The sequence below is a fragment of the Knufia obscura genome (assembly GCF_036327395.1).
Source record: "Knufia obscura strain CCFEE 5817 isolate CBS 148926 chromosome Unknown scaffold_10, whole genome shotgun sequence".
Classification (NCBI taxonomy): Eukaryota; Fungi; Ascomycota; class Eurotiomycetes; order Chaetothyriales; family Trichomeriaceae; genus Knufia; species Knufia obscura.
The window spans coordinates 28,249-42,357 of record NW_027042696.1 but is presented as its reverse complement, the minus strand read 5'-3'; the positions used below and the strand labels follow the sequence as shown (position 1 = coordinate 42,357).

General features: G+C 51.5%; 7 protein-coding genes across 7 annotated transcripts; 4 read left to right on the top strand and 3 right to left on the bottom strand.

Moving 5' to 3' along the window:
* Positions 1-221: 221 nt before the first annotated feature.
* PMZ80_007839 (uncharacterized protein) lies at positions 222-3,285 on the bottom strand (the record flags this gene model as incomplete). Its single annotated transcript, XM_064876245.1, has 3 exons — positions 222-1,530; positions 1,727-2,761; positions 2,813-3,285. 3 exons carry the CDS (start codon positions 3,283-3,285, stop codon positions 222-224), a joined length of 2,817 nt encoding a protein of 938 aa, XP_064727552.1.
* Positions 3,286-3,688: 403 nt separating this feature from the next.
* Positions 3,689-5,310, top strand: PMZ80_007838 (uncharacterized protein; the record flags this gene model as incomplete). Its single annotated transcript, XM_064876244.1, has 2 exons — positions 3,689-3,696; positions 4,068-5,310. The coding sequence occupies 2 exons, from the start codon at positions 3,689-3,691 to the stop codon at positions 5,308-5,310; spliced, it is 1,251 nt and encodes a 416-aa protein (XP_064727551.1).
* A 731-nt stretch (positions 5,311-6,041) lies between these two features.
* PMZ80_007837 (uncharacterized protein) lies at positions 6,042-6,887 on the top strand (the record flags this gene model as incomplete). The annotated part of the gene is made up of 1 exon (XM_064876243.1): positions 6,042-6,887. One exon carries the CDS (start codon positions 6,042-6,044, stop codon positions 6,885-6,887), a length of 846 nt encoding a protein of 281 aa, XP_064727550.1.
* A 238-nt stretch (positions 6,888-7,125) lies between these two features.
* On the bottom strand, positions 7,126-7,479 carry PMZ80_007836 (uncharacterized protein; the record flags this gene model as incomplete). Its single annotated transcript, XM_064876242.1, has 1 exon — positions 7,126-7,479. One exon carries the CDS (start codon positions 7,477-7,479, stop codon positions 7,126-7,128), a length of 354 nt encoding a protein of 117 aa, XP_064727549.1.
* A 733-nt stretch (positions 7,480-8,212) lies between these two features.
* PMZ80_007835 (uncharacterized protein) lies at positions 8,213-8,877 on the top strand (the record flags this gene model as incomplete). The annotated part of the gene is made up of 4 exons (XM_064876241.1): positions 8,213-8,291; positions 8,358-8,549; positions 8,598-8,750; positions 8,807-8,877. The coding sequence occupies 4 exons, from the start codon at positions 8,213-8,215 to the stop codon at positions 8,875-8,877; spliced, it is 495 nt and encodes a 164-aa protein (XP_064727548.1).
* Positions 8,878-9,824: 947 nt separating this feature from the next.
* PMZ80_007834 (uncharacterized protein) lies at positions 9,825-11,612 on the top strand (the record flags this gene model as incomplete). Its single annotated transcript, XM_064876240.1, has 3 exons — positions 9,825-10,592; positions 10,640-11,492; positions 11,542-11,612. 3 exons carry the CDS (start codon positions 9,825-9,827, stop codon positions 11,610-11,612), a joined length of 1,692 nt encoding a protein of 563 aa, XP_064727547.1.
* A 786-nt stretch (positions 11,613-12,398) lies between these two features.
* PMZ80_007833 (uncharacterized protein) lies at positions 12,399-13,133 on the bottom strand (the record flags this gene model as incomplete). The annotated part of the gene is made up of 1 exon (XM_064876239.1): positions 12,399-13,133. One exon carries the CDS (start codon positions 13,131-13,133, stop codon positions 12,399-12,401), a length of 735 nt encoding a protein of 244 aa, XP_064727546.1.
* Positions 13,134-14,109: the final 976 nt, after the last annotated feature.

Here is a 14,109-nt window from a genome sequence, read left to right as displayed (position 1 = left end):
ACAGAATGTGATAACCGGCCGGTGCGCAGCAAGTGTTTGGTTGGATGGCCGTTTGACTCGTTGAACGAACGAGCGTAGCAAGGACAAGTCACCATTCTTTTCCGACGGTTTGTAGCCCCTTCGTCTCTTGTCTTTGCGGGGTGTCTCGAGTCATCTTCCAAACTCCCATAGCTTGTCATTGTGCTAGTCAGGTAGAGTCAACAGTATTACAAGCGAAGTTGTCAGCCCTTGCCCGAGTTGTTGGACGCGGAAGGAGTCGATAGGTCGACCTGCTGGATCCAAAGCAAAGCTTTTTTGATGAAGCCATCCTCTTTCGTCTCATCTTGCCCATCATTTCTCACCTGCCACGGTGGTACAACCATCTCGACCACACGGATTGTCAAGGCGCGTGCTTCGCCAGCTTTCTTCAGACATAACTCAGGATCACCCATGTACATAGCTTCAGCACTTTCATCGATGCATTCTGAGATCAGCCGCGCATCTCTCAAGACGTCGTTCAGCACCCGCTTCTGCTCTGAGCTCAACGGCTGCTCTCCAGTCTTCAGTGCAGCCGGCATTTTGGCCAGCCTCTGCTTCACGACCACGTGTATACTCTGCGGTATCCTGCTCAGCACCTTCAGCGCCTGCTCTTTGACACCAGCAGCAATCGTAGCTTGGTCCTGATCGTTTTCTTTGTCCGTAAATTTGGTTCCGCTATCTTCCTCATCGTCACTTCCTGCGTCACCGAAGATGTCCTCATCCACATCTTCCTCCGGATCCCATTCTTGCAACTCTTGCACTGCGTCCTTCATCAAAGCAAGCCATTGTTCTGCTTTCTTGGTCATATAACCAGGTATTCCGTCGCTCGAAAATTTGATTACCGCGTCACAGCTCTTCCATACACGTCCTGTGGCTTCAGTGACATTCTGCTTCTCTTCCTTGCGTAGCTCTGATTTTGGTTTGCCATCTTTCGCCCTCTTCTCGACCAGTTCGAGAAGTGACCTGAGCTCTAGGAGCGTAACTTTGCACAGCCGTGTAGCTTCGGAAGCGAACGAATCGGGAAAGTGGGCAGGCGTCACAAGGAGAGCTGCAGTCACGAGGGAGGGCAGTGCGGACTCGTTCAGAGGTTTGAGGAGGGATGAGATTGCGGTGCTCGTGAACGGAGGTGTAATGGAAAGCAGCGAGAGCCTCGTAGTACTTCCCTTCAGAGACTCGGAGGCTGCTTTGAAGAGCAGCAGGGGCGACGGCTGATCGACCGTCGCGCCTGCCGCCACGTTACTCACATTTGTTGTTGCTAACGATTGCTGGAACTGGTCAATCAGTGCCAGACTCGTGCTCAGGACCGATAAGCAGTCTTGCGGTGCGTTGGCCGCCATCACAACGATAGAAACGAGTCTGGTAATCAGACTGACATGACATTGCAATATCATCGCGATGCCTTGCGGAATTTCGTCGACGACAGTACTGTTTGCTTGGTTTGCACGCACATCTCTATCGATACCTACGGGGACTTCGGTCGGCAGACCTGCCGGAGTTGTACCTTCAGGGCCACTGCATGAGGAAGAAGTAGCTTAGAAGCTGAAATAGTATGCGATTAATGGATCAACAAGCCCGTCCCGACATCGCTAACTGTCCAGAAGGTCTGCCTGCATTTCGTGCGAAGCGACTAGCTTGTAATGGTTGTTCGTCCAACCTTGTGGTTCAGAGACGGCCCAATTGCATGCCCGGCACACTCCTCCCACCTCACGAAGCCACTGCATCCTTCATCAACCCGTTCGGGTCCTTGGTTGACTCATCACCCCATTGGACTTCATACCCGTGCGCCTTGAGGTACTCCTTCCACCTCTCATCCTCATTGTCCAGTCGTTTGTCCGGGTCCGGCAAAACAAACCATGCAATGATTGCTCCAAGCAACGCAAACCCTGCACCAATGAGGAAAACAGCCTGGTTTCCTTTGAGCTCGTTGGAATAGCTTGCCAAGATCGGCTTGAAGACCGCTGTCCCAATGGCTGCTCCGGCCTTGCTAAAAGCTGCAGCATATCCCATGCATTGTCCACGGATACTGGTGGGGAAGCTTTCGGACGAGGCAATCACGACCGTGCTGCCTGGACCGACTTCTCCTAAAGTCAAGAAAACTCCATACATCACAATGAAGAGTGGCAGAATCTTCTCAATACTCCCAAGTGCACCTCCCAGGATGATACCGAACAATCCTTGCAGCAAGAATCCAAGTGCCATCGTCTGCCTTCTTCCAATCTTGTCGCTCAGGTAACCACCGATGAAAGCACCCGGTATGTAGAAGCAGTTGACGAGGACGCCCCAGCCTATGTTTTTGGTCAAGCTCGAGCCAGCATTCACTCGAGTCAACATGGTGGAGGAGAATAGGCCAAAGGGATATGCGACAAAATTGTACACAAACCAAGTGCAGCTGGTTCCAAGCAGTGGTCTCCAGTACCGTTTGATGATTAGAAGGTATGGTGGGTTTTGCTTTTTCATGGAAGATTTGCGGTATGCAGTGCTCACAGCCATTCGGTAACGGAACCAGAAGATTGCAAGTGGCGGCACAGCTCCAAGTGCTAGTGAAGTCCTCCATACAATCTCGTACCGCGACTCATCTTGGTTGACACAGAGGATGAGAAGGAGGGGCACGAGACCACCAAAAACAAAACCGAGTGTCGCGGACAGGTCAGCGATCATGGCGAAGATGAACCCACGTCTGCCACGGACGCCAGCATTTTCGTCAGTCGCCTCAGCTGCACCCGCACCTGCGACGGGATATTCCCTAGCCAAAAGATTAGTAATCAGTCAAAGCATTATAGAAGCATTGACTCACCCTCCTGCACCAACTCCAGCAACACCTCTAGCCACGACAAGCATCCAAAGCATTCCGGTCTGGGTTGTGCCACTCGCTGCAGCGCTCAAAATGATACCAAGCACCAGGATAATGGTCGTCAAGACCGCGCCACTCTTCCTACCAAGCTTGTCCGAGATGTATCCAAATCCGAGCATACCAAGGATCATGCCAATGATGAAGGCATTCGAGAGCCTCGAGTACATGCCCGTGGTTAATGCATCAGGGTAAAGGACGCCAAGAACCAGCGACAAAGTGCCGATAATTGAAGCATTGAAGCCATCAGAACCGATAGCAAGACCGGAAAAGATGATCATCAACAGAACCGAGAGCTTCGAGTATTTGACCGTCTCCTTCACCTCACCATCCTCAAGACTGGTCCTCTCTTGTGCCCCGACTGTAGTGACCTCCTTCGAGGCAGGGTTTTCGGCCTTCATCTCGATTTCGGAGGCCATGTCGATATGTGCAGGTTGGACGACTCTCGCAGCTCGACGTGGAGAAAGAGGAAGGAGGGCGCGACATCCTCGACTTTTTCATCGCTTTTGAGACGGCTCGTAGTGAATTCGAGCCCTCGTGGAAGAGGGTCTACTTCGGGCGCCCATGTCCGTGGTGTTGATAAAGGCGGGTTCGGAGTGGCTCGAGACGAGACTAACAGGGGCTAAGGCTTCAGGGTCGCCCCGCAGTGGTCGTGTTAAGCATCGCAAGCTCTCCGCCGTCAAGAAAAAGATCTTGATGGTTGGTTGCAAGATATCGTTGTGCGCACCAGTGACCAACTCACCGGGATCTGGCCAAGGCACGGTCGGCACAACGTTATCTGAAAGACTGAGATGCGGCAAAGAGTGCGCAAGGTTTGGAGACATGAAGTTGTATCCATCTCGCATATCTTCGGCAGCTCATTTGCCGAAGCAACAAATTCAAGTCTTCCCACGACTTTGAAACCAGAGCTGTCTTCAGCATCGCATTTCGCCGAAAAATGCAAATCCAATACCTGATCTGACGATGGAAAGGCAAATTGTACTGACAGAGAAGGGCATCCAGGGAGACCGCAAGCCGAAAAGTCGCAATGCGAGCACTCTCAAAAGGATCTGCTTTGCAGCCTGTGTAGCTCTATGTATCTGGGTGAGTGAGCTCGTGCTGCCATATCAGACTTATACTGACAATACAAGCTCATTCTTCCTATTCCAAACATCCTGAGCAACCAAGGACACCGTACTCACAAACTGCAACAATTTCAAAGATGCTCGGTCAAGAACTTCTTGGAGACTGGTCTCCCATTTATGAAGACTGCTTCTTCTCTGCCAGTGGTTGAATACGTTGAGCGACGTGATAGACTCGCTCAGGCGCTCGCTATCGACGGAGTAGATGCTTTCGTCGTCGAGCCTGGCTACACTTTCAAATATTATGCAAATGTCAGTCAACCAGAATGGGAAGTGTGGGAGCCAGAAGAACGACCTTTTCTGATGGTCGTGAGACCTGTACGTACCCAATCCGGTAAAGTCATCGCCAACACCACGTTCCTGGCGCCCGCGTTCGAAGCAGAACGGGCGAGGCTCTTGAACATGCCGTTCGAGGGGCCTATCAGCATCCTCCCTTGGGAAGAGCATTGGAACCCTTATCAAACGTTGTATGATGCACAACTGTTCACTGCGAAACGACCTACTATCATGGTCGATGAAGAGATGCGTGACTTCATCCAACGTGGTCTTGGTAAAAATGGCTTCAATATTGTTGGATTGGGAGGCGAAGTCGAGAAGGTTCGGCAAACGAAATCTGAGCGTGAGGTCGGCATCCTCCGCGCCGTGAACACTGGCACGGTCGAGGCGATTCGACAGATGAGGAAATGTATGTACTCAGGGTTGACCGAAAACGAGGTGATGGAAGTACTGGACAACACTTTAAGAGCAGCCGGTATGGAACCATTCTTTGACATTGTCCTCTTCGACGAGAATGCCTCAAACCCTCACGGTGGCACCAACGGCAGCAAAGTGCTTGAAGAGGACACTTTCGTTTTGATTGATGTTGGGGCGCACCTTCACGGATACTCATCAGACGTCTGCCGAACATTCTTCCCACCTTTCCTCCCGCAGAACGATGAGGTGAAGAACAGGCTTTCGCACAAGCTAGAGATTTGGAATATTGTGTTTGATGCTCAGACCGCATCAATGGCCCACTTCAAGGAGAACCGGACAGCTGCTTCTGTGGACATTGCAGCGAGGAAAGTCATCACTGATGCTGGTTATGGTGAGACTTTCACTCACCGTGTTGGACATGGCATCGGTATCAAGGCTCATGAGTCGCCTTACCTCAACAAAGGCAACACTGGTTCTCTTTTGAAGGCTGGGATGACTTTCACATCCGAGCCAGGCATTTATCTGGTTGACAAGTTCGGAGTACGACATGAAGACATCTTCCTGGTTCGAGAGGAAGGCGAGCCGGATTGTTTGAGTTGTCCGCGGGCGACAGATGCTTGGACACCGTAGAATTTACAAGCCCAGCAGCCGAAGAGTTTTCTGGTGTTTCATGGTTTGCACTTTCAGTATGCGCAAAGCACCCGAACGTAATCAAGTCTCGCCGTGCTGCAATAGTATGCTCTTCGTCGCGCAGCGAAGGTTCCGTTCAGCTTCTACGATCGAACTCCTTCGCAGAGTGACGAGAGTGGCTGATTACCCAGGTACCAGTAGATGTGACATGATGCCTGTCGAGCCTGTGCGAAAAGAAGATGTCGCGATTGTGCTTGATGTCCTGCCGTAGTTCCAGGTCCTGGTCGAGGGTGGTGGGTATTTCCGGGCTTTCTGGCGTGCTAGAGCATCGAGACAAGCAGCGCCTAACTACAGGCTTGAGGGCTGTCCCTATACGGGGAGACATAAGGACAGCTTGTGACATCTCTCTTTCGCATACTCGGCGCCAGAGCCTCCCTCCGTCATATATCCCAGTCAATGACCCAACAGTCACACTTTTGTCGTCTACGGGATTCACATCGATGCGATCAAAGCCTAGCTACACCAGCGAAAAGATCTTCAACATGTCTCGGACTGCTTTCAATTTCTCCCAGATGCAACTTCAATGCCCTCCAACTCATCTCCACAGCTGCCCGAAAATTGTTCCGCTCAATGACTGATTAAAAACTATTTGATATTGCTGATTCCCACAGACGACGTCCTCGTCCTCTTCCATAGACCTCACTGACTACAGGCGTATTAAAACCGCAACCATGCCCGCCAACCCCTCCCTAACATCCACCCTCCCCCTCAACAACAACACCTCAATCCCCCAATTCGGCTTCGGCACCTGCGCCAGCGCAACATGCACGCAGTCAGCCCTCTGGGCCCTTCAACACGGCTACATCCACCTCGACACAGCCCAGATCTACAAGAACGAAGCCGAGACAGGCGAGGCCATCGCCAAGTCGCAGCTCCCCCACGACAAGATCTTCGTCTGCAGCAAGCTATGGGAGGACATGTATACGCGGCAGGGCGCCATTGATGGTGTGGAAGGTAGCTTGAAGAAGTTAGGTCTGAAACAGATTGATCTGTATTTGATCCATAACCCGCGTCCGGGCCCAAAAGCACGACATGAAAGTTGGCTTGGTCTTCAGGATTGTGTTGAGAAGGGCTGGGTGAAGAGTATTGGGGTCTCGAATTGGGCGCCTAAGCACATCGAGCAGCTGATGAAGGAGGATGGCGTGAAGATCCTGCCTGCTGTGAATCAGGTTGAGTTTCACCCTTGGCAGCAGCAGAGGGAGTTGATGGGGTACTGTAAGGAGAAGGGGATTGTGGTCGTGGCGTATAGTCCGTTGACGCAGGGGAAGAGGTTGGGTGATAAAGTTATTGTGCAGATGGCGGAGAAGCATGGGCGGACGCCGGCGCAGATTGTGTTGAGGTGGTGTTTGCAGAAGGGGGTTGTGGTTATACCAAAGAGTGATAAGGAGGGGAGGATTGTGGAGAATAAGGGGATTTTTGATTGGGAGTTGAAGGGGGAGGATGTGGAGGTTATCGATGGGTTGGATGAGGGTATGAAGGGGAATGTGGGCGAGTGGGATCCGTATGCTTATGAATGATGAATCTCACGTTCAGTTCCGTAAGTCGGCGAGTGCACTAGGCCCAAAACTGCCACTCAGAAGAAAAGAATATGCAGTTGTTATGTTCATTATATGTTTATGAATAGCTATATATATGACCAACTCCGTCGCCATGCAAATCCGACAAACCCAACTATGTGCGCCCGTGCTATGCATAAACGATGCTCATCTCAACTGAGTGGCTTCCTCCCGGGCAGAAGCTAACTCATGTAGCCGTCTACTCATGTCTAAACGGCCCGCAAATGCCTCCGACAATCGTTTGTGGTGGGCCCACGTCCAAATCCTTCACATCACCCGGAAAGCTCACAATCACCGTCCCATCAACGCCGAAGAAGGCACATGGGACATAGCCCGTATTCTCGACGTGGACATGGCTGATAGACTCAGCGACGTTGGTTGGTGTCCACGTTTGGGTGGATGGCACGGTGATGGGCCAGTGGTGCTGGGTTGCGTCAATGAGGGTTATGGTCACAACAGGATTGGATTGTGTAACTGGGGCGGACGCCGGTGCGGCAAGAGATGTTGCCGAGAAGGCGACGAGGGTGAATGCTGCGATGGCTTTGGTGAACATCTTCGGACTAGTAGTGAATGAGATATGTGAATTATGGTGTTGTGCTGTGGTTATTATGACTTTGTGCTGAAAAGAAGAATTGTAAAGCTGATGTATGCTTGCTCGTAATGATCGTGCTGTAACAGATAGGAAATACAAAGGAAAAGGTACTTAGATGTTTTAGTGTTGCTTGATGAATCGATGTTAAGATGAACAGAAGCTCTCTGGTCGAGCAGCTGTAGGTTTCATATATGCATCCTGAAGGAGGCCATGCCATGGAAGTGGTAGCATCTATTACCGTGAGCGATTTTGTTAGAGCGAGCGCTGCCCTCGATGTAACCCATTTTCATGAGGCTAGCAATCGTGCGAGTCGAGAATAGCTGTTGGATTTGTGGTAAGCAGGCGAAAGTAGGTGATTTGGGAAGGTGAGTTGGACATCTCGGGTGAGCTGTGAGGTGGCTTGGCAAGTCGGACTCACGTGATTGCGAGCCAAGAATAGAATCAGTGCTGTTCTAGCGGATAACTTATCGAAGCTGAGAGTGCTCTCGAAGCAGCATCACAAGGCTGGCCAGCAGGTTTGACGCTGCGGAGGTATAATTGCCGGACACAGTACGTACAGACGCCGGGAGACGCTGATAGGGTCGTCGACACTCCTACAGCAGTTAGGTCTTGGCATCAGCCCCCTGATTCAATCCGACAAGCTCCTGTACTCTTGCACAGAGCTTGTCGCCTGTTCTAGCATCTCAAGCAAATAATGGCGGCCTCATCATGGTCCCGCAAGCTTGACTACGTCTATCTCGCATTCTTTGTGATACATATTCCTGTGATGCTGGGTAGGTACATGTCCACCAGCAGAAGCTTAGCCCATGCGCAGGACTATTAGATCTGATGACAAGCAGTGGTTGATCTTGCCGGCTTCTACCCTACTTCAGTACGACCAACCTTCACGTTGGCAATCAGAGACTACTACATCGACACTTACCGGGACCGCTTCTTCATCGACCCGCCTCTATGGTTCAAAGGTTTCATGCTTCTTGAATTGGTGTATCACCTACCATTGAGCCTTTGGGCGATTCCAGCAATCTTACGCGGTGAGTCTCTCAATGATTCGACTTCAATGGCTGGCTGACTCTGGACAGACGATCCGTTGGTGCCTCTACAGCTTCTAGTCTTTGCGCTCGAAACAGCTGTCTCGACATTGACTTGCACATTAGAGATGTTGAGCTGGAAAGGGTATAGTCTGGAAGAACAGTCGCGACTGTGCGCGCTGTACGTGCCATATCTGGTACTTGGTGAGTGCAATGAAGCTGATAGTGTCTCACCCCGCCGGCTGACTTTGGCGGTATAGCCATAGTGATGGGCGGTGACATGTTCGTGCGGCTGAGGACAACATTACTCACGAAAAGTAAGATGCAGTAACGCTTGAAAGTCTTTACCTAGGGTCGTTGCTTCTGAGGATGCCCGAAGACTGCGGTCGAGTTTCGATGTGCATTCGAGCTTGTTCTCCGGGCGTTCCCAAGGTGCATAGTACTGTGCAGGTACTTGGTCGCAGGTGCCGTCGCACGATCTCCACAGAGCAAACGTGGCTTCGAGCCCTGCTTTTGATGCCCAAAGAACGCCTGAGGAAGTCGCTGCTCGGTAGACGAGCACATCTCTAGCGTCAAGTCGAATGATTTGCATGTTGCATTGATCTTGTGCCTTGCATATGAGCGTGCTTTCCGAGCCTCATCGAGTGTGTTCTGCAACACCCAAGCGAAGTTGTACCTTGCCAGCTTGAGAGTGAAATATGGTTCCGTCACCATATCGTCGAATGTCGATGCTTCACTCAAGTGACTCCATCGCTGATGTTTTGCTAGCCTGAGTGGTGCGAGAAACTTCCGTTTCACATAGCTACGAAGTAGAAGTGTTGAAACTGCCCTCGTAATTTGACCTCACAAGGATGGCCCTTCCATTTCGTTATTGGGTAGCGTGTGCTGGCGCTGATTGGGCAATTCTCTTGTCTGGAGGCTGGGATTCAAATCTGCAGCCAGACGGGCATGGTCAGATGAGTTGGGCGCTGGTGTTGCCCACTTCCAGACGGATGACGTCGGCGCCTTCACCTCGATCACAAGCGAATTCGTCTTCCTCAATCCACCTTTTGTCGCAGCCACACGACCCGTCGGGTGTCACGACTTCCCTGCGAGTCTTGCTATTTACTTCTTATTCCGTCCATCTGCTTGCTTGCTTCTCAACGATAGTTTTCACACTTTGCTTCAATTCCTCCAGGTCGACTGTCCTTAGGCCAAGAGCCCCTCTTCCGGCTCTGTCTTGACTGTGCTCGAGCGACTATTTCCATTCTACATTGAGACTCATCAATCCCGCCCACCATGTCTCGGTACAGGAGAAGCGACATGGACCTCGCGTACGGCGACCTCCCACCTACTGACCGGTGGGATGCTGGTCGCTTCGAACGTGAGAGCCAACGGGCCCGGCAGGCGCCTGTGATTGAACAGCGCCCACCGTATGAATCCGCACGTCGAAAGGAACCAGCATATTACGAGGATGATCGTTATTATCGCGAGCAATATGAGTCTGGGCCTCGCGGGACTCGAGACAGACAATACTTCGAAGAAGACGAGTACTATGATCCCCGCGCCGGGCAGGGTGCCATGATTCCTTTCAGACCTGCCCGTCCAGCTAGGCCAGCTGCTCCACCGAGACCAGCTATGCTCAGACGCCAGTCGAGCGTGGACAGATTCGATTTCGACCGCCGTCGCGAAAGACAGTACTACGACCGCGACGACTACAGACCGCCTCCTCCTGCTGCTCCTCGAGGTCGAAACTCGCGATATGAGATCAACATCTATGATGATGTGAAGGTGCAAGACCCTGACCTTTATGGCGACGATGGTTTCAGGGAGTACAGAGAAAGAGAGTGGACTAGAAGTCGAGCCCGGAACGATAGCCCTAGTCCCAACCGTCGCGCGCCGACAGAGATCATAGCCGCGAGACCACCGGAGATCCAGGAGACAACCATCATAGAGAAGGGAAAGGTCGTTGAGAAGCCATACCCAAGGAAGGGCAAGACTCGAATGCCGAAGAGACTGGTGCACACAAAAGTCCTGTTCGATCTGGGCTACCCATTCTATGAAGAGGTAAGTAACGACGGAATACAGACATGCGGATATACTGACAAACACAGGACGAGAAAACCATCCTCATCGAAAAGGCCCTTGGCCCAGACAACATCGACGAGGTCTTTGCAAGAAGCAAGGAAATTCGTGAACGAGAAAGTGAGTCCCAGTCTCCGCTCGTATACATGGTAGAAGCTGATGAAAATAAAGCAATAACTACCCGCCTCATCGAAGCCCCAGCAGCAGCACCCCCGCCACCAGTCTCGACCCGCATGTCCGAAGCCCCTCGCTCGGTGCGCGAATGGGACAACATGGCAGCTCTCGAGCGATCACCATCACCCGGTTCCTCAATATCCCAATCAACACGCAAATCGCACCGGCGCGCAAGGTCGGTAGCCTCAAGACGTCCGCAATCCATTCACGAGAGCATCCATGAAGACGTCCATCGCGACCGCGGGTCCGTCCACGAATCTTACCACAAGGATGTTCGCCGCGACATTTCCCGATCTCCATCGCCCGCACGCACGGCAACAACCCGACGCAGCCGCAAGTCCCGTGCAAGGTCGCGAGCTGCATCTCGTTCTCGCCGCTCATTCAGCAGTGAGGACGAAACAATCATTAAGAGAAAGGTCACGAGAACCGATGACATCGATGAATCAGGTACGGTAGATTTAAACTTCCCACTTGCTATTGCAAAAGTCGGCGGCCGACCTCGCACAGACGCAGACATCAGGGAGGAGATCGATCGTCTTGAACGTGAACGCAGAGACATACGGCGTGACACAGAAGTTATCAGGTACGACAGACGATCAAGAGTTGATCTTTCACCCGTTGGTAGACTGCGAGAACCAAGTCCGAGAGGTGAAGTGATTATTGAAAATGGGAGGGATGAAGTTGTGGCAGTACGGAAGGATAAGCGAGGTAGGATGAGTCTGGTTGTGTGATGGCCCCGAAGCTGACGCCGATATAGACCGAGCGAGAAGCAGGTCTCGGCCGCCGGGGCCGGGATTGCTCAAGTCGATGATGTATACTGTGACCTAGGGGCCAGATACGTTCAAACGATATTCAACACATAGTACGGATGGTACTAGAATTTCCATCTCAGCTGCAACACACCACTGAGAATGACGGTACTGCCACAAAAAGGATCGCAGTGGAATGCGATGCAATACAGCCGCTACAGGAGGACCAGATCTCAATCCTTACGTTATTCGAACCCAACTTTCGATATGTGCGGCAAGTGTGGTGGCCTTGATTTGCGCGTGTGGAGGAAATCCGGGTATCTCACACGATACAGTATGCCATTTGGGGGAGACTTCCGCAGGCTTGATATATGGGAATGTATTAAGATGTCATGGGACTCATTGGCGACATGGATTGTATGAGAGACGAATGACGACTTATGAATTTTTAAAAAATTGCTCGAGGATGACCCAGATGCATTATGCCAGGCATCGGCTTTTGGAAATATCGGGAATCCCTCTCGCCCGTTGCACTTTAAGAAATAGGACATGCAGGCTCGTAGCAGGCAAAGAGTGCTTGCAAAAACTGAAGTTCTGATATCCAGATTATGCTGGTACTACACGGTACAGTACTCAGATTAGTTTCCTAAAGATTGCTATGATACCGTCTGAACGACAAATGCCTTAACCTGCTTGCCTGAATAACCACCTTCGCAAGACATGCTCGCATCCTCGAAAAGTCAAGGGCGTCCTTCCCAAGGCCTTATCATCACAAAACAATAATCCCACCCAAACCCCAAGGATCAACCATCAAAACCCCCTCGCTTCGTCCTCCCCTTTAGTCACCACCACACCCGCCGCACCCTCAAGAGTACTTCGAAATCGCACCTTCCACCAATCCCAAATTCCACTGCAACACCCCCAGCACCCCATCCTTGGTCTTATCCTCGAAGCCGCCTATGCTGCCTTTCACTTCCCTGATCCTCTTATTCAGGAACTTCCTAGCTATTATGTTATCTGCCATGTACTGCTTCATATCCTCCTGTTGTGTCCTGAGGTGATCCGCCAGGAAGCGCGCGTCGAAGCCACGGGTTGGGTTTGTAGCGCTGAGGTCGATGGGTGTCCCATGGACGGTGAATTGCCCTGGAAGATGGAGTTGTGCTTCACGTTGCTGTTCAACTTGTTCGGCGATCTGATCTTGGGTGAGTCTGAGTTTGGGCTCGGATTTGGCTGACTCTGACTTTGCTTTCGGCTTGGTGTCAGACGTCTTTCGCTTCTTGCTCACTTTTGAGGCTGGTTGTTTCTCAGAAGTTCGCTTTCGTTTCTTGTTAAGTAAAGCTCCAGTGACGTGGAAGTGACCCTTCAGAGTGACGATCAAAGAAGGTCGTTTCGAGGCTGGAGGTGAAGAGGGAGTGAGGCTCTTCTTATGCTCCTTCTTTACGGTCGTCTTCAGTAGAGGCTCAGATCCCTTTGGCGACTTCTTGGGTGGTTCAAGTTGTGTGCTGTCGGCGTGCTTGACCGGTTTAAGTACACGTGATGACTTTCTGAGGGCGGATTGAGAGCCCGATTGAACCTGGGGTGAGGCGGTAGTGGTAGACATGCTGGTAGAGTTCTGGTTCGGAGCTAGTCCTGTTTGGGGTAGTATAGCGTAGGAGGGTACCAGGAGTGTGCTGAGAATTGTCTATCACGTATAGCCTTCGGTCTCGAGGTGTGTATATGTTGAAGAACTGAGAGGGAATCTGCAGCGCGATGCGAGATAGATATAGTATGCCATTTTGCAGGTCCTCTCGGCCGTGACTCAATCACTGCGCACCAGAGGTGTGCAGAGCAAGTTAATGAGCTTCGATTCCGAAGTAGATGCTGCAGGTCCTCACACCTACTAGGCAGCAAAGAGGTGACCAGCCAAACACATTGTTGTCAGCGATGGGCGCAAAGGTTGGTACAGTACGGAACGCCATCCCATCCGCATGGTTTCCGATAACAGCAGCTTTCGCGATGACGAATGCGGTCTCACGACGAGAAGAGCTGTAGATCTAAGCTCCTCTACGAGGTTCGATCGCCCAGACTTCCGTGTGTCGACGAAAACCTTCCTCAAAATACCAGAAGCGGAGGTAGTGATGCATTTTGTTAGTATAGGGACTGTAGAGGTGAGGTTCGCTGCGGCGGGGTTTGGACAACTTCTTGCGTGATTTGAAAGGAACTGGTGGACACAAAAGATAGGACCACTACGCACAGGTTAGGGACTGGGGTCAGCAACGCGAGTTATGTGTAGACATTGACGAATGTCTATGGCAAAGTTCTGCGTATCCGCTCATGTTTCCTCGAAGGCAATGACGGCGTAGGCTGCTTGCTCGTGCGCGTGCGAAGTATGAATCTCCATGATCGCACCTTCTGCTACCTTGTCCATGTCAATCTTTTCATCAAGCTTGACCTGACTATCTTTGCAATGACCAATGCCTTGATAACAGCAATTGATGTAGGTTGTATTAGCGTCTTCAATGTTTTCGGACTCGACCGGCCGCCTAGCTAGCTACCTTTCGAGTTAATTTTCACTAATCGTTAGCACAAAGGCATAA